The 18,416-nt window shown below is 49.5% G+C and overlaps 2 protein-coding genes across 2 annotated transcripts in view; both read left to right on the top strand.

Moving 5' to 3' along the window:
* Positions 1–18,416, top strand: part of NEO1 (neogenin 1) — a 330,696-nt gene that overhangs the window by 59,301 nt on the left and 252,979 nt on the right. The window lies entirely within an intron of this gene.
* BBS4 (Bardet-Biedl syndrome 4) overlaps positions 1–18,416 on the top strand; it is a 32,022-nt gene that overhangs the window by 12,595 nt on the left and 1,011 nt on the right. The window contains exons 5-16 of the mRNA XM_056865871.1: positions 14–125; positions 777–849; positions 3,105–3,158; positions 4,976–5,103; positions 6,577–6,631; positions 8,453–8,521; positions 9,114–9,266; positions 11,159–11,330; positions 14,303–14,372; positions 16,210–16,351; positions 16,585–16,780; positions 17,608–17,706. Coding sequence (XP_056721849.1) covers positions 14–125; positions 777–849; positions 3,105–3,158; positions 4,976–5,103; positions 6,577–6,631; positions 8,453–8,521; positions 9,114–9,266; positions 11,159–11,330; positions 14,303–14,372; positions 16,210–16,351; positions 16,585–16,780; positions 17,608–17,706 — 1,323 coding nt within the window. The remainder of the gene's footprint in view (positions 1–13; positions 126–776; positions 850–3,104; positions 3,159–4,975; positions 5,104–6,576; positions 6,632–8,452; positions 8,522–9,113; positions 9,267–11,158; positions 11,331–14,302; positions 14,373–16,209; positions 16,352–16,584; positions 16,781–17,607; positions 17,707–18,416) is intronic.

Raw genomic sequence — 18,416 nt, 5'->3', positions numbered from 1 at the left:
TGTTTCCTTTCAGCTTTGATATTTCGCTTGGAAGGGAAGATTCAAGAGTCACTTGAGCTTTTCCAGACTTGCGCTATTCTCAGTCCTCAGAGCGCGGACAACCTCAAGCAGGTGGCTCGGTCATTGTAAGTGCCCTTTTTCCTCCTTCAGACTGGACGTGTCTCGCACATGGGGGGGAGGCTCTTTTGGCTCCATTAGCTGCCGCATTTGCATGCAGGTGAACTCTTTAATCACGCCTCAGTCCTTACAATTAAAAGAGTCTCTGGGTTGTTTTACCTCCTCTAATCCTTCAGAGTCTTGGGTTGCATGACGCTTTGCATTTTTAAATGCTTATTTTTGTAAAAAACCCTCAATATTTGTATATCACCATTTTAAAACACAAAATTATCCTCCCCAGTCCCTAAATACTTGCCCGAATAACATCCCCGCCAAACAGTTTTTACTATCTTCCATTTTTCATTCATTTATTTATTAAAACATTTATATCCTGCCTTTTCTCGTATCTCAGGGCGGCTTACAATAATGGTTGAAGACATTTTCAGTTTAAAACCAAACATAAAATAGCAAGCCCCAGATATCTCCTCCCTCCCCCCTTAAAAGACACCTGCCATTCAAACCTCGAAAGCCCTGGTCAACAGGGAGGCGTTGCAACACCTCCTGAAGATCTCCATAGAGCCCCCCCTCCCCAGTCAAGCTCCCTTTGGCTCCCATTGACTAGCCAATGAATACTGGCGATGAAAAGGCTAAGAAAAGTAAGCGCTGAAATTTTGTTGCAGGTTTCTCCTGGGGAAACACAAAGCAGCCATTGAAGTGTACAGCGATGCTGCCAAACTCAACAGAAAGGACTGGGTATGCGTGAGGGTTTCCTTTCTGTTACCTAAATACGATGGCCTAGACTATGACAGACACTCGCCTGACCTACCAGGGGCTGGTTTATGCAGTAACTTTTCCTCTGTGTGTGTGAGAGCCAGCGTGGTGTAGTGGTTAAGAGTGGTGGTTTGGTGCGGTGGACTCTAATCTGGAGAACTGGGTTTGAATACCCACACCTCCACATGAAGCCAGCTGGGTGACCTTGGGCTAGTCACAGCTCTCTTCGCGCTCTCTCAGCCCCGCCGACCTAACAGGATGCCTGCTGTGGGGAGGGGAAGGGAAGGTGATTGTAAGCCGGTTTGATTCTTCCTTAAGTGGTAGAGAAAGTTGGCATATAGACCAACTCTTCTTCTTCTTAAGGAATAATTTTTGTTAGTCTTTAAGGTGCTACTGGACTCTTGCCCTTTTTGTCTTCTTAAGGAAGTTGCAGTACCATCCCAAACAGAGTTTTAGCCTTCTAATGCCATTGTTTTAAAGGACCTAGACCCTTCTCGGATACACAGGCTTGTCAGCTCAGGTGGCAACTTGACTTTTGGGGAGTCTGCCCTGTCAGCCATATTTGGAGAGCTGTGCCGATTGTTCTATAAGTAGGCGTGAGATTCTCTTATTCTGCCAGGATTGCCTGGGAGGCGTTCTCTATCGATGCTGCTTGCCATCTGTGCTGATCAGCATGTAAATACTTTTGTAGCCTGTGTCATAAGGTATTAAAAACCTTTCCACATCTGGAAGGAATATCTTCCTTAGAGGACAGGCACTTAACCTTAGTACAGGGGCAGTCCTTTACACATGAAGCTGCCTTACACTGAATCAGGCCCTTGGTCCATCAAGGTCAGTATTGTCTATTCAGACTGGCAGCGGCTTTCCAGGGTCTCAGGCAGAGGTCTTTCCCATCACCGACTTGCCTAGTCCCTTTAACTGGAGATGCCGGGGACTGAACCTGGGACCTTCTGCATGCCAAGCAGAGGCTCTACCACCAAGCCACAGCCCCTCGGGTGTTTATCGGATGTTGGCTCATTTCTGTCTGAGGCCAGCACCTAGAAGTTCGGCAGGCTGCTGTCAGTGCTTCTGGTGCTGAAACGGCATGCTGGCATGTTCCATTAGGGGAGGGGCCATGGTTCAATGGTAGAGCATCCGCTTGGCATGCAGAAGGTCCCAGGTTCAATCCCCTGCGTCTCCAGTTAAAGGGACCAGGCAGGTAGGTGATGTGAGAGACCTCTGCCTGAGATCCTGGAGAGCCGCTGCTGGTCTGAGTAGACAATACTGACTTCGATGGACCAAGGGTCTGATTCAATAGAAGGCAGCTTCATGTGTTCATGTCTGTTTCTTCCTGTTACAAGAGGTGGCTCTGTTGGCATGTAGTGTTTTGTTTTCCGCATGCATGAGCTAACGCCTCCCCCACAAGACCAAGGCCAGGATTAGTTGCAAAAATTCCAGTGGCCATTGTTAAAAGCAGGCTCAGCCGATGTGCCCAGCAAATCTTTTTGCCAAGTTTCCAGTTGTGTGGCACCGCACGGCATATTTGACCCTGGGGCCCGGAGTTAATAATCGAGGTCAAGTTCAGTTTCATTGCACAGAGCCAAAGGCCGTTACAAAAATTACTAAAGAAAGAATTATAAAACTGGATAGCAGTCAAAAAGGGTTAAAATTTACATGTTAGTAACAATTTAAATCCCAAAGGGTGCGTTTCTCTAACCCACCAGATATTATCAGAGTATTAAATGTAATAATTTTTTTAAAAAATTAACATTCAAAGTTATCTGAAATGTTGACTAAAAATATAATAACACGTTCTAAAAACATTCTAAAGGTCCTAGGTTCAATCTCCGGCATCTCCAGTTCAAGGGACTAGGCAAGTAGGTGATGTGAAAGACCTCCGCCTGAGACCCTGGAGAGCTGCTGCCAATCTGAATAGACAACACTGACCTTGATGTACCGCTGGTCTGTTTCAGCATAAGGCAGCTTCATGTGTCATGTATGCATGTGTATTTGACTTTTAAAGAGGAGCAATAAAATTACGGCTGCGTTCCAGACACCAAGTAACCATTCTGTCTGAGAAAACATTTAGGCGATGTGATGGAACAACCTTTCAGTAGCTTGTGTCACCCCAGGGTTTTGAGGAGCCTGGTTTCTTGCACACAGTGAGCTCGAAACCAGACTTTTTGGACACACACACACACAGTGACCAGAGCCGTGTGGGCGATTTTACCCATGTCCCCTTTTTCTTTCCCGCTTAGGAGACCTTCCACAACTTGGGCGTCTGCTACATGCACCTGAAGCACTTCAACAAGGTAACATGCCGGAATGTAAGGCGGCATGGTGCAGCGGTTAGAGCGGCGGGCTGGGATCTGGGAAGCCGGAGTTGAGATCTGCACCTCTGCCACGGAGGCCTGCTGGGTGGCCTCGGGCCAGCCGCACGCTCTCAGCCTAGGCCGAAAGGGCTGGCTTCCGCCTTTCACAGCCGTGTGAACTTAGCCCCCCCACCCCGAGCCCTCAAAGTAGCAGAATGGGGCCATCTTTGTGTCTGAGCTGCGGCCTGCAGACTCTCTGGCAGACTTGGGGGAAGCCACCTAATCTCATGCCTCGCCTCTCCTATCTCCGGACCTCTTCTGTGAGCGAGGAAGCCGGTGGTTGAGGAACCCGCTGGCCTTCTGAGGACGTTGCAGGCCACCTGGGGGAGCTCGTTAGCCTTTCTCGCATCGGACATGCTGTTGAGGACTGCCTTGCTGGGGAGAGCCAGCGTGATGTAGTGGTTAAGAGCGGCGGTTTGGAGCGGCGGAGTCTGATCTGGAGAACCGGGTTTGATTCCCCACTCCTACACACGAAGCTAGTTGGGTGACCTTGGGCAAGTTACAGCTGTGTTAGAGCTCTCTCAACCCCACCTACCTCACAGGGTGTCTGTTGTGGGGAGGGGAAGGGAAGGTGATTGTTAGCTGGTTTGAGTCTTCCTTAAGGGGTAGAGAAAGCCGGCATATAAAAACCAACTGTTCTTCTTCCTCCTCTTCCTCTCCTCCTCCTCCTCTTCTTCTTCCTCCTCCTCTTCTTCCTCCTCTTCATCTTCTTCGTCTTTTCCCGTTTAATCCTTGATAGCCCTGGAAATTGCCCCTGTCCTGCCTGTCTCAGGGAGGCAAACCCGTTTGCACAAGCTGTTGATTTTGCATTTTGTGCTGAGATCTTGTCAGTGTCTTAATGTGCCGCTAATGCCTGTGAAATGTCCTTCCTTGCCACCGCTCACTGTGTGCGTTCCCTCACTGTAAGTCACAAGGACCTATAAAATATAATGAAGCCTGTAGAGTGTGCTGCCGGTTTGTTTTTTTTCTCTTTCATAATGAATATCTAAGCACCGCATAATTCCTTTTCCTTCGTCAGCGTTCCCCCTCGCTTTTAATGCGCCTAAAAAACTGCAGCCTCTTCATTCCCGTCCCACTGGCCGGGCCCTGGGGAGGAAGAGAGGCCACTGCAGTCGATTCCCATCGTTGGAGGGGATTAGCGATGTGCCCAGGAGGAGCTCTTCTCCTTTGCGTGGCTCAGCAGACCTCCTGGCTCAGTGCTGGGATAAGCGTTTTGCAAAGTGAGAGAGAGAGGGGCTGTAAAACGTTTGGCTGCCTCCAGTCCCCTCAAAGGGGCCCGAATCAAGAATCCTGGAATGGAAGCTCGCCAAGGAGGATGAGACAGAAGGGTCAAGGGGAGGGGCTGTGGCTCAGTGGTAAAGCATCTGCTTGGCATGCGGAAGGTCCCAGGTTCAATCCCCAGCATCTCCAGTTAAAGGGACTAGGCAAGTAGGTGAGGTGAAAGACTTCTGTCTGAGACCCTGGAGAGCCGCTGCCAGTCTGAGTAGACAACACTGACTGATGGATCGAGGGTCTGACTCAGTATAAGGCAGCTTCATGGGGATAGGCCATGGCTCAGTGGGAGAACATCTGCTTGGCATGCAAAAGGTCCCAGGTTCAATCCACGTCATCTCTAGTTAAAGGGACTAGGCAAGTAGGTGAGGTGAAAGGCCTCTGCCTGAGACCCTGGAGAGCCGCTGCCGGTCTCGATCCAAAAGCGTTCTTTCGAGGCCATCCTGCCCGTTTTCGGGACCTGTGTTTTCTTTGCTTCACCCCAGGCGAGAGATCAACTGAATGCCGCCCTGGAGCTGAGCCAGCACGACCTGACGTACATGACGCTGGGGAAAATTCACCTGCTGCAAGGAAATACAGAGAAGGCCATTGAAGTTTATAAGAAAGCAGTAGAGTAAGGCATTTTCTTGCACATTCTTTTGAGGGGGGGCCCTCATGCCCAGCAACTGAACTCAAAGGACAGAATTGGGACAATATTGAGTAAACAAACCCTCTCCAGACCTAGCCAGCCACCTCAGGTGCAACTTTGCCTCTCCAGCCATACGAGTCATTGAATCAGCTGTGGCTCAGTGGTAGAGCATCTGCTTGGCATGCAGAAGGTCCCAAGTTCAATCCCTGGCATCTCCAGTTAAAAGGACCAGGCAGCAGCAGATGAAACAGACTTTGATCTTAGACCCTGGCTCAGTGGCCGAGCATCTGCTTGGCATGCAGAAGGTTCCAGGTTCAATCCCCGGCATCTGTTAAAGGGTCTAGGTTGGTAGGTGATGTGAAAGACCTCTTCCTGAGATCCTGGAGAGCTGCTGCTGGTCTGAGTAGACAGTACTGACTTTGATGGACCAAGGGTCCGATTCTGTATAAGGCAGCTCGATGTGTATTCAGCCCAGGGACCCTTCTGGGCACTTTTTTTTGAGGCATGAAGAAGCTCAGTGCATTTCTCCAACCGTATAAAAATAGCAGCCCTGACCTGGATGGCCCAGGATAGTCTGATCTTGTCAGATCTTGGAAGCTAAGCAGGGTCGGCAAGTATTTGGAGACCACCAAGGAAGTCCAGGGTCGCTGCGCAGAGACAGGGCAAGCCACCCTTGTTCATTTCTTGCCTTGAAAGCCCTAAGGGGTCGCAATAAGTCAGCTAAGACTTGACGATACTTTAGACCAGTGGTTCTCAACCTGGGGCCATATGGCCCCCCGGGGCCCCCCAGGATATTCCATGGGGGCCACAGGTGAAAATTGCGTAAATCGGGGGCCATGGCACTAGAGTAGGGGGCCACAGAGGGAAGTGAGAAGTGAAGAAAACAGAAACACATGAAAACCTAACACATGACTTTCTTCATTGCACTTCTATGCATTGTTTGCAACTGTGGATTTTTGTATCACTGTAATCTTGTGCAACGGTGGTGGTAGAGGCTTTGTTCTCCCTTGTATGTGAACGTTGTTGTTTATTAGCGTGTTGTATTCCCTTTTTGAGGGGTATTTTTTTTGTAAATTTCAGTTTCCCAATAAGAACGGCACGTGTGCATTTTGTGTGGCTGTTTTTATGCTTCTTTGTTCCTTGGCTATTTACAAACAAAACATTTAAATAGCTACCTTTCCACCGGCAGGACAGGGGGGCCACAGGAAGGAAACAAGGTCAGAAGGGGGCCACGGTCGGAAAAAGGTTGAGAACCACTGCGTTAGACACATAAAAATAGCGAAGGGCCAGGACAGCCAGGGGTGTATCTTCTTCCAGCTGTTTCAGAAGGCTGATGTGTCCTCGTGACATCTCTGTTCCAGGCTCCTTTTGTACCTTTGCATAACAATTTGCTATCACTTTGCAGTAATGACGGTTTCAGGCTGCTTAATACACTGAGAAGTCTCTCTTGTGTTCCAGATTCTCTCCCGAAAACACAGAGCTCCTGACGACCCTGGGCTTGCTTTACCTGCAGGTATGGGAGGCTGTTCATTGACTAATAGTTGAATGTGGCCCAGCAGTAGTGTGTGGTATCCACATCTGGGTATCCCTGCCTCGAGTTGAGACTTTGCTCCTGTCTGCTTTGGCTCTGAGAAAGAAAAAGAAAAAGAAGAGTTGGGAGGGGCCGTGGCTCAGTGGTAGAGCCTCTGTTTGGCATGCAGAAGGTCCCAGGTTCAATCCTCGGCATCTCCAGTTAAAGGGACTAGGCAAGCAGGTGATGTGAAAGAATTCTGCTTGAGTCCATGGAGAGCCTCTGCTGGTCTGGGTAGACAATACTGACTCTAATGGATCAAGGGTCCGATTCAGTATAAGGCAGCTTCATGTGTTCAGGGGGGGGAGGAAGAGGAAGAGTTGGTTTTTATATGCCAACTTTCTCTGCCACTTAAGGAAGACTCAAACCAGCTTACAATCACCTTCCCTTCCCCTCCCCACAACAGACACCCTGTGAGGTAGATGGGGCCGAGAGAGCTCTAAGAGAGCTGTGACTAGCCCAAGATCACCCAGCTGGCTTCGTGTGTAGGAGCAGGGAAACCAACCCGGGTCACCAGATTAGCCTCCGCCGCTCATGTGGAGGAGTGGGGAATCAAACCCAGTAGTCCAGATCAGAGCCCACCGCTTCAAACCACCGTTCTTAACCACTACACTACAGGAATTCTGCAGAGCGGAGCAAGGAGGATACGTGTGCGTGACTGCGGCCTCCAGGGAAAGGCTTGAAAAACGGGCTCTTGAAACAATTAGTAATTAGTCTGCTGTCTATGGTGCCAAAAAAAATGGGTTTCGTGCTTTCGGGAGATAAACAGATGGTACCATTGCCATCCTTATCTCTTTTTTTAAATAAACAGTCATTGCACGTATCCCTTCAAGCCTAGCTCTCAACTGCTATGGCACTGGGGTTGTTGGAACTTGGGTTTAACCCTAATCGTCACACCCTTTTGGCTCTGGACAGGATTCTCCCAACTAAGCGTTCCTCCGTTTTCCAGCAGCTTCGACAATCGCCTCAGACAATTCGAACGAGTCGCATTCGCACAGAGGAGCAGGGGGTTAGATCTTGAAGGTCTTGAGCGTTTGGAGGTATTTGGGGTGAATTGATGCTCCTCCTCCTTCTCGAGAAACACTCTCCGATACGTGGGGCACATCAGCCAGATAGAATCATAGAGCTGGAAGAGACCACCAGGATCATCTAGTCCAACCCCCTGCACAATGCAAGAATTTCACAACTACCTCCCCACACACACACCCAGTGACCCCTACTCCATGCCCAGAAGATGGCCAAGATGCCCTCCCTCTCATGAACTGCCTAAAGTCATAGAATCAGCATTGCTGACAGATGGCCATCTAGCCTCTGCTTCAAAACCTCCAGGGTAGGAGAGCTTACTACCTTCCAAGGAAGCCTCTTCCACTGAGGAACCGCTCCAACTGTTACAAAGTTCTTCCTAATGTCTAGACGGAAACTCCTTTGATTAAATTTCAACCTGTTGGTTCTGGTCCAACCTTCTGGGGCAACAGAAAACAACTCGGCACCATCCTCTGTATGACAGCCCTTCAAGTACTTGAATAGATAGATTCAGTCCTTTCTAATTCCACTTTTCTTAAAACAATGGAATCGCAAGGATGGAAGTGCGGCGTTCTGCTAGCTCGTTATGAGTCTGGGAGGAATTGTGCTCTCTGGAGTGCTGTAAGAAATGACTCTCTCGGGATGTGCTGAGAACAGGACGAAAAGGTAGTCATGCCTACTCTGTTACTTAAGCTAGAGAGCCTCTTCCCCTGATGTGTTTATCCTCTTTCCGTTTTGCAGCTTGGCGTTTATCAGAAGGCCTTTGAGCATCTTGGGAATGCACTCATGTACGATCCCAGCAACTATAAGGTACCTTTGGGAATGCAAATATAATGCTTTGCTGTTGAAAGAGGGGGGGGGGGGAAATACTTCCTAACCTAAGCCTTTGAAAAATCGATATATAAACTACCAAAGGGTAACCCAAGAAACTGACCACATGTGATAGGGAATAATGGAATATGAGCCATCTGTATGGCTGTTCCTCCCCCCAAGGTTTCAGATGTCTCATACATAAGAAAGGCCCTTCTGGATCAGACCAAGGCCCATCAAGTCCAACAGTCTGTTCACACAGTGACCAACTAGATGCCTTTAGGAAGCCCCCAAACAAGACGACTGCAGCAGCATTGTCCTGCCTGTGTTGCCCAGCACCTAATATAATAGGCCTGCTCCTCTGATCCTGGAGATAATAGGTGTGCATCATGACTAGCATCCATTTTTACTAATAGCCATGGATAGCCCTCTCCTCCATGAACATGTCCTCTCTTAAAGTCTCCAGCTCTGGATGCCTCCCCGGCCCCTGAGAAATGCTGCTCCATTCAATGCTTTCTGCCATTTTCACCAACCTGTATCGCTGGGGGGAAAAGCCCAGTTCCTCAGCCAGCTGCCGTTGTTTGTTTTCAAGGCAATTTTGGCAGCTGGCAGCATGATGCAGATGCATGGGGACTTTGACGTGGCCCTCACGAAGTACCGCGTGGCAGCTTGCACCGTTCCTGAAAGCCCCCCGCTCTGGAATAACATTGGAATGTGCTTCTTTGGCAAGAAGAAATATGTAGCGGTAGGTGTCAGCTTCGTGCTTCCTCCCCCCCCCCCATTAGTTTTTTAATAGGGTCGAGCACCAGCAACTCACTTGTTTGGCACACTACCCTAGCAGAGATGCTTTGTGTATTGAACACGTGTAGCTGCCTTATACTGAGTCAGACCCTTGGTCCATCAAAGTTAGTATTGTCTAAGACAGGCAGCTGCTCTCCAGGGTCTCAGATAGAGGCCTTTCATATCACCTACTTGCCTAGTCCCTTTAACTGGAGATGCCGGGGATTGAACCTTCTGCACGTCTAGCAGATGCTGTACCACTGAGCCACAGCCCTTCCCCTAAAGTCAATATTGTCTACTCAGACTGGCAGCTGCTCTCCAGGGTCTCAGGCAGGGGTCTTTCCCATCACCTACTTGCCTGGTCCCTTTAACTGGAGATGCTGGGGATTGAACCTGGGACCCTCTGCATGCCAAGCAGATGCTCTACCACTGAGCCACAGCCCCTCCCCATGTACGGTGCATGTATTCATCTCTCCTTAGTGCACCCCGGGTTCCTCAGTGACCAGACATCTGTATTTGTCTCCCAGGCAAGCCTATTGGTTGCTTTTTCAGTTGTGATTACTTTTATAATTCCTCCAAATCACGAATTTTCCTGCTACCCCCACAATTGGCTGCATATTTGGTCCCTGGGGACAATAGTTATATTTTGCTGTAAGAGCTTCAAAAAAATTGCTTTGCTGTTTCCCTAGTTTGCAATTCTAGATGCAGAGCTGGTGTCTAATATAGTTTATAATCCGGAGCGTTGGTACATCTTACAGCCACGTCAGATGAATTTGCACTTGTGTGTTGATTTGTTGTGTCCGCTGTACCCCAAATAATATTAATTAAAAAAGCCCACTGTATTCCATTGTTAAATTGTTAAACCAATGATCGGCTCTAAATGAGCTCGCAGGGTTGTCATCTTATCAGGCAGCATGTAGATTTTGATGCAGCTTTCACGTCATTTTAGAGAGGTTCGGCAGCTGGACAGTGAAGTCCGTTACCCAAAGAGGAACTGTTGAGATCTTGGGGTCTTAGTAGACCAAACACTGAACGTGAGTCAGCAGTATGATGCGGTAGCTAAAAAGGCAAATGCGACCTTGGGCTGCATCAACAGAAGTGTAGTGTCCAGATCACGCGAAGTGATGGTATCGCTTTACTCTGCTCTGGTTAGACCTCACCTAGAGTACTGTGTTCAGTTTTGAGCACCACAATTTAAGAAAGATGTAGACAAGCTGGAATGTGTCTAGAGGAGGGCAACAAATATGGTGAGGGTTCTGGAGACCAAGTCCAATGAGGAAAGGTTGAAGGAACTGGGTATGTTTAGCCTGCAGAGGAGAAAACTGAGAGGGGATATGATAACCATCTTCAAGTACTTGAAGGGCTGTCACATAGAGGATGGTGCCGAGTTGTTTTCCGTTGCCCCAGAAGGTCAGACCAGAACCAACGGGTTGAAATTAAAAGAGTTTCCGTCTAGACCTTAGGAAGAATTTTCTAACAGTCAGAGTGGTTCCACAGTGGAACAGGCTTCCTCAGGAGGTGGTGAGCTCTCCTTCCGAGGACATTTTGAAGAAGAGGTTAGATGGCCATCTGTCAGCAATGCTGATTCTGTGACCTTAGGCAGATAATGAGAGGGAGGGCATCTTGGCCATGGAGTAGGGGTCACTGGGTGTGTGTGTGGTGGGGAGGTAGTTGTGAATTTCCTGCATTGTGCAGGAGGTTGGACTAGATGACCCTGGTGGTCCTTTCCAACTCTATGATTCTATGAGAGTATTTGGGCGACAGAAGAACGTCAGATTCGGCCCTTCTCCCTGTGGCAGCGGTCGCGGAGTAGCTTTGCCTTCCATCTTACTGAACGGGCACGGTTTTCCTCTGCAGGCTATCAGCTGCTTGAAGAGAGCCAGCTACCTGGCCCCCTTTGACTGGAAGATCCTGTACAACCTCGGGCTGGTCCATCTGACGATGCAACAGTACGCGTCTGCCTTTCACTTCATCAGCGCTGCGGTCTACCTCCAGCCAAAGATGGGCGAGCTGTACATGCTGCTGGCAGGTAACAGTGCCCTCCCCTGTTTACCGCAACAAAAACTGCTGGCAGCAGTTTGGCACAGATGATCACTCCCCTTGCCATGGTCACTAGCGTAGTACTATGAATTTAGGTAGCATTTTAAGAATGGGGGTTAGAATCCAGATCTTCCAGGCCCACATCCAGTGTTCTCGGCAAGGAGCTGTGGCTCAATGGATGAGCATCTGCTTGGCAAGCAGAAGGGTCCCAGGTTCAATCCCCGGCATCTCCAGTTAAAGGGACTAGGCAAGTAGGTGATGTGAAAGACCTCCGCCTGAGACCCTGCAAAGCCGCTGCCGGTCTGAGTAGACAATACTGACTTTGATGGACCAAGGGTCTGATTCAGTATAAGGCAGCTTCATGTGTTCATGTGTTTGACTCCTTCTGTGAATAGAAGAAATCCTTCCAAGAATAAGTGATACTTCCGTTGTGTGGAATGATACCTTTGGATCCAATCCCTTAAGAATGTTGGCCTGGGTGATATTCCATGGGAACTCTTGATAAACATCCATCCATACTGTGGGGAGGGGCTGTGGCTCAGTGGTAGAGCATCTGCTTGGTATGCAGAAGGCCCCAGGTTCAATCCCCGGTATCTCCAGTTAAAGGGACCAGGCAAGTAGGTGAAAGACCTCTGCCTGAGACCCTGGCGAACCATGGGAAAGGGCTGTGGCCCAGTGGTAGAGCATCTGCTTGGCATTCAGAAGGTCCCAGGTTCAATCCTTGGCATCTCCAGTTAAAAAAGACCAGGCAGTAGGGAATGTGAATAGACCTCTGCCTGGAGGTCTGCCTGGAGACCAGCTGTCAGTCTGGGTAGACAGCACTGTCATTGTTGGGCCAATAGTCTGATTCGGAATAAGGCAGTTTCATGTGTTCTTGTGTTCTGTTCTGCAAACAAACTTCAGATAAAATTAGCGGTGGCCCCAAATGATGTGCCCCGTCTAGCCAGTGACTGAGAAATCAGGGAGAGTGAGCACTATGGTTGAAAGCATGAGTTAGAATCGTAGCGTTGGAAGTGTTGGAATCATAGCGTCATCTAGTCCAACCCCTGCACAATGCAGGAAATTAACAACTACCTCCCCCCCTACACACCCCCAGTGACACATACTCCATGCCCAGAAGTTGGCCAAGGTGCCCTCCCTCTCATGATCTGTCTACAGTCATAGAATCAGCCTTGCTGACAGATGGCCATCTAGCCTCTTCTTAAAAACCTCCAGGGAAGGAGAGCTCACCACCTCCCGAGGAAGCCTGTTCCACTGAGGAACCGCTCTAACTGCTAGAAAGTTCTTCCTAATGTCTAGATGGAAACTCTTCTGAAGTAATTTAAACCTGTTGGTTTTGGTCTGACCTTCTGGGGCAACAGAAAACAACTCGGCACCCTCTTCTATATGACAGCCCTTCAAGTACTTGAAGATGGTTATCATATCTCCTCTCAGTCTTCTCTGCTCTCAGTTGTGAGCCAGAGTCCCTGATTTAGATCTCAGCTTAGCCGTAAGATCACTGGGAAATCTCCCCTGTAATGCAGGCATAAGGACACCAGCCTCTACTTTTCTTTAAATTCTGTAGCAGATGCTCAGCTGTGCCCCATGTTTCATATCTCTCGGAAAATGGGGAGCTTGTTCACTCTGATCGGGCCGCTGGGGTACTCGTGTGTATTAATTTAAAAAGTAATATTCTGATGCATACCTGGGGAATATTGCACGTATTCAGAGACTGGTCTGTGGGTGGCATTATTTTGCCGACTCGCTAACAGGCTTAAAATTATCAAGTCTGCTATTAGAAAAAGTGATTAATCTCTCGCGGAGGCCCGCAGAGCTAAATTAGTAAGCTTTTAATAAGAATTGTGACTTTGGGATTTGCTGCCCTCTTGGAAATGTAAAGCGTGAATTAAAATAGGATATTGAGCAATCGTTCCCATTCATATCCGTGGCTTGTATTTCCAAACACACCTCTATGGACAGAAATTCTACTGATTTCAGTGAAAATTACATCCAAGAGGAAAATAGCCTGCCTTCGCTATTCATGTTTGAGCTAAAAATGTGCTTTTCTTAACAAGCCAAAACTTTCAAGACGTGGAATTCTGTACCAATTTTGTGAAATATACACCGATCCGCCTGTCAGGCTTGAGAAACAAGCTTTAGAGCGTGTGAACAGAATCTGATAAAATCTTAAGAGAGAGAGAGCACCAGCATGGTGTAGTGGTTAAGAGTGGTGGTTTGGAGAGGTGGACTCTGATCTGGAGAATCGGGTTTGATTCCCCACTCCTCCACATGAGCAGGGGAGGCTAATCTGGTGAACTGGATTTGTTTCCCCACTCCTACACACGAAGCCAGCTGGGTGACCTTGGGCTAGTCACCGCTCTTTTCGAGCTTTCTCAGCCCCACCTCCCTCACAGGGTGTCTGTTGTGGGGAGGGGAAGGTGATTGTAAGCTGGTGTGATTCTTCCTTAAGTGGTAGAGAAAGCCGGCATATAAAAACCAACTCTTCGTCCTCGTCCTTCTCCTCTTCTTCTTCTTCTTCTGTGCCAGAAGGGGGTTGAGAGTTACCCCCCAAGGAGGGACAGAGCTTCAGTGCTCCATACAGACCCAACGTATTTATATCCTGAGCTACCATCTAAAATCCATCTGTCCCGCTCTCCTTCCAGAATCTCCATTTAAACTCAAACTGAATCCAATGAGGAGGAGGATAAGTGAAGTACAATGAGGACACAAGACACATGGGAATGATACATGGCCATAATCAGGAATAACAAATGGCCACCTAGCAGTGAACGCTAAAAAAAAAAAAAATTATTGAAAGAGGAAGGTAGTCTTTCAATCCTGATAAAGACACCACCTCATCCTTCTTCTGCTTAATTTCTGCCCTCTCACGCTGCTGAGATTACGTCGAACCACTAATTCAGCGATCTGTCCCATGGCCAGAAAATTTTTTATTCCGTTTTCTTTTCCTGTTTCCCCATGCAGTGGCGCTGACGAACCTGGCCGATACCGAGAATGCCAAATTGGCCTACCAGAAAGCTTCGGTGCTGGACCTGTGAGTAGCGTTCTTGTTTCTTTCGGGGCACCCGCAAGAAGCGTTTTCCCGGTGGAGCTCGCGGCGTCTGCTCCGATCACTGAGTAGCGCCGCAGAGGACGCTGCGCGCACGCTCTTTGCCTCGTCGTGCCAGCTTTGGGTCTCGAGGAGAGCAGCATGGGTGCATTTCCTCATTTCTTAGGGCAAAGCCGGATGCACACACGGGCAAAATTTCCCCACAATGTTTTTAAAATGGGAAGCAGCCTTAGGATGCCCGGGTCTTGAGCCAACAGCAGTGGAGTGGGAGTGGTGTTTATTTAATTCATTAATACCTGGCCTTTGTTCCTTAATGGGAACCCAAAGCGGCTTACATCATCTCCTCTCCTCCGTTTTATCCTTACAACAACAGGTATTTTAGGGAGAGTGTGTGCAGCTGGCCACGGTCACCCAGCAAGCTTCCATGGCAGAGCGGGGATTTGAACCTGGGTCTCCCAGATCTGACACTCAAACCGCTACACCGCTCAGGCTCTGGTGTTTGCTTAACTCCCCAGCCAGCGTGGTGTAGTGAAGAGCAGTGGTTTGGAGTGGTGGAGTCTGATCTGGAGAACCGGGTTTGGTCCCCCACTCCTCCACATGAGCTACGAAGGCTAGTCTGGTGAACCGGGTTGGTTCCCCCACTCCGACACGAAGCCAGCTGGGTGACCTTGGACAAGTCACACTCTCTCAGCCCCACCTACCTCACAGGGTGGCTGTTGTGGGGAGGGGAAGGGAGGGTGATTGTAAGCCGGTTTGATCCTGCCTAAGTGGTAGAGAAAGTCGGCATATAAAAACCAACTCTTCTTCCCCACCAGCTGTGTTTTTCTCATTCCTGGCTCTCTTCTCACTCTCACTCGGTGGAAGATGGGGGATAATTCTGCTGTTTCTCTACATCTGTTGAGATTAGTTTCTTCAGTCACTCCCATGACACTGATTTCGTAGACTTATCAGCCCTCGGCCAAAACGCATTCAGAACTGCTAGCCGCTTGTTTAGGCGAGTGTTCCTTGCTTGCTCTAGAAACCAACTTTGGGGGGCGCTGAATGTGGTACCTCTACTCTTAATTCAGGGGAAAGTATGCCTTGTTAGACGACAACTGCAGCGACAGCTTGTTTTCCTCAGGATTTTGATGGCTGCTGTAGATAAAGCACCGGACTCTGCCCTCTGCAAGATATGAAATGACCAGGCAACTTGTTAGCAATCTGGTCCACGAGCAGGGTCCACAAATACAAGGTCACTTCCTGTAATCCTCCCTGCAAACAGGACTCTCCGTTCTCTTCCCCGCTCAGTACTTTTCTTGTTTGTCCAAGGAATCAGAACTGACTTGTTAAAAATCAAATAATCTTCTCCTTGGACTGATCTAGAGAACCAGGTTTGATTGCCCACTCCTCCACATGAACGGTGGACGCTAATCTGGTGAACCGGGTTGGTTTCCCCACTCCTACACTTGAAGCCAGCTGGGTGACCTTGGGCTAGTCAAAGCTCTTAGAGCTCTCTCAGCCCCGCCTACCTCACAGGGAAGGGAAGGCGATTGTAAGCCGGTTTGATACTGCCTTAAGTGTTAGAGAAAGTCGGCAGATAAAAACCAACTCTTCTTTTATCGCTTGCGCAATTGCTTGCGCTTATAGTTGGACATCCAGAATTTGGTTCTTCTTTTTGCAAAATGTTGAAGGGAGAACTAAATTACCCTCCCACCATGCTTCTCTTCGTAGTATTCGGTGGCGGGCTGTATTGTTCCGTTCACCTCACTTGGCTGCCAGCGCTAATTCTTCTCGTTTAATCCCGTCCTTCCCGCGTAAACTTTCCATCTTTCCCGGGACACAGGTACAACCCCCTGGTAAACCTGAATTACGCTATCCTGCTGTACAACCAGGGAGACAAGAAACAGGCTGTCCTCCAGTACCAGGAGATGGAAGGCAAGGTCAACATGTTAAAGGAGAGCGGTGCGATGGAGCTGGACCCTGAGGTACCTTGATTTAGACCGCTGACGAAGAGTGTTGGGATCAGACGTGCTTCCCGTAAGCACAGTTGAGCCCATTGGTGGGGGGAGAGCCTCAGTGAAAACGCTGCGTTTGCCTCTGCTGCAGAGAGTTTCATACTTGAGATTTAGAGAGGGGTTTTATGCCCAGGAGCCCCCGCTATCAGGCTCAACCTGACATTCCGGCCTCTTCCCCCCCCCCCATTATTTTGCACAAGCAGATGGTGGACATCGCCCAGAAGCTGGGTGCCGCCTTGCAGCTGGGGGAGAGCTCTGTCTGGGCCAAGCCCACGAAAGACCCCAAGTCAAAACAGCGAGGGGCTTCGGCCAGCAAGGCCCCCGGCGCACAGCCTCTGGGCTCCAACCAAGCCCTGGGACAAGCCATGTCTTCAGCAGCCGGATACGGGAAGACCATTCAGTTCCTGCCAGGTATGCCCGACTCTGTGCCCCGATGTGTATTTGAGCAGGCAGCATTAGTGCGCGTGTACCCCGTCCCTTCTGTTGTCCAAACAGCAGGGCTTTTGAGTGGCCACTGGAGGTTTGACCGGCTGGGATCTTCACTGTGTGACTGAATGTAAGTGACTGCAGCCATTTCGGGATAGCCATTTTGTGGCTGCGCCCAGCACACCGTGTCAGAATTCCAAAGGTACCCGCAAGCTCAAAAAGGTTGGGGACCCCTGGGGCACTTTAACAGCCTCACATGAACACACGTGAACATGTGAAGCTGCCTCCAACTGAATCAGACCCTTGGTCCATCAGTATTGTCTACTCAGACCAGCAGCGGCTCTCCAGGGTCTCAGGCAGGGGTCTTTCACCTCACCTACTTGCCTGGTCCCTTTAACTGGAGATGCCGGGGATTGAATCTGGGACCTTCTGCATGCCAAGCAGAAGCTCTACCCCTGAACCATGGCCCCTACCCTCTTGCTTCAGAGTAACAATTCAAGAGCCAGCGTGGTTAAGAGCAGTGGTTTGGAGCGGTGGAGTCTTGTCTGGAGAACCAGATTAGATCCCCCACTCCTCCACATGAAGCCAGCTGGGTGACCTTGGGCTAGACACAGTTCTTGGAGCTCTCTCAGCCCCACCATCCTCAAAGGGTGTCTGTTTCAGGGAGGGGAAGGGGATTGTAAGCCGGTGTGATTCTTCCTTAAGTGGTAAAGTCGGCATATAAAAACCAACTCTTCTTCTTCTGTGGGGAGCCCCCTGTATTTCACTGCCTCCAACGCTGGATATTGCTCGCTTTCCTTCTGCAGGTGGTGGGATTTCAGCTCAGCAGGCAAAGCCCCCCTCCCTCCCCCTGGAACCGGATCCTGACGCAGAGCTGGGTCCGGAGGAGAGGCGCAAAAGTGAGGCTGTGGGGCAAGAAGAGGGATCTGGGGGAGACTCCTGATCTGGAGAGGCTCCGAGACCCACACTCCGCCAGGAGCACAGTCACAAAGGAGACGGAGGTGCATTGCGTAGCTCAACAGCCAGTTCTCCCTCCTTCCTCAAGCCGACAAGGTACTTGGGAACTATGACCGGGAAGCCCTTTCCCTCAACTTTCCACGTTCAGGGGGATTGCAGAGTAGGCGTTCCCGGAGGCCACCAGCCTACCCCAGAGGGATGTCGTTCTGTAGGAACGAGGCGAAGGGCCACCGGCAAAACGGCCATTCCCATGACATGCCCAACAAATCAAGGGTCAGGCCTTCCTCTCCGGTTTCTGGAAGGGAGGGGGTCGCCTTCTGGAAACGAATCTCCAGGCTCAGCCGGAGGCCGGCAAGTCCCCCCACCCCCTGCACAAACCCTTAAACCAGTCATTTGTCAGATTTGGGCTAGAGGTGCTCCTTTCTCAGAGGAAAACTGCAACGGATTCCCAGAGGCATCAACTTAGGGGACTGAGAAGCCGGGACATTCTCTTTTCATTTTATCGCTGGCTGGTGGAAACTATCCCCATCAAAACTAGCAGAAGGAAATAGTTTTGTTCACTGGAACTTTAATATATATATATACATATATATAATGTAGAAATTAAAGTAATAAAATTGATTGGAATCTCGCCTAAGGCTCACACCTCCCC

The sequence above is a fragment of the Euleptes europaea genome, chromosome 20 (genome assembly GCF_029931775.1).
Source record: "Euleptes europaea isolate rEulEur1 chromosome 20, rEulEur1.hap1, whole genome shotgun sequence".
Classification (NCBI taxonomy): domain Eukaryota; kingdom Metazoa; phylum Chordata; class Lepidosauria; order Squamata; family Sphaerodactylidae; genus Euleptes; species Euleptes europaea.
Note: the sequence above shows the minus strand (reverse complement) of the source record. Positions and strands in the feature narration are given on the sequence as shown.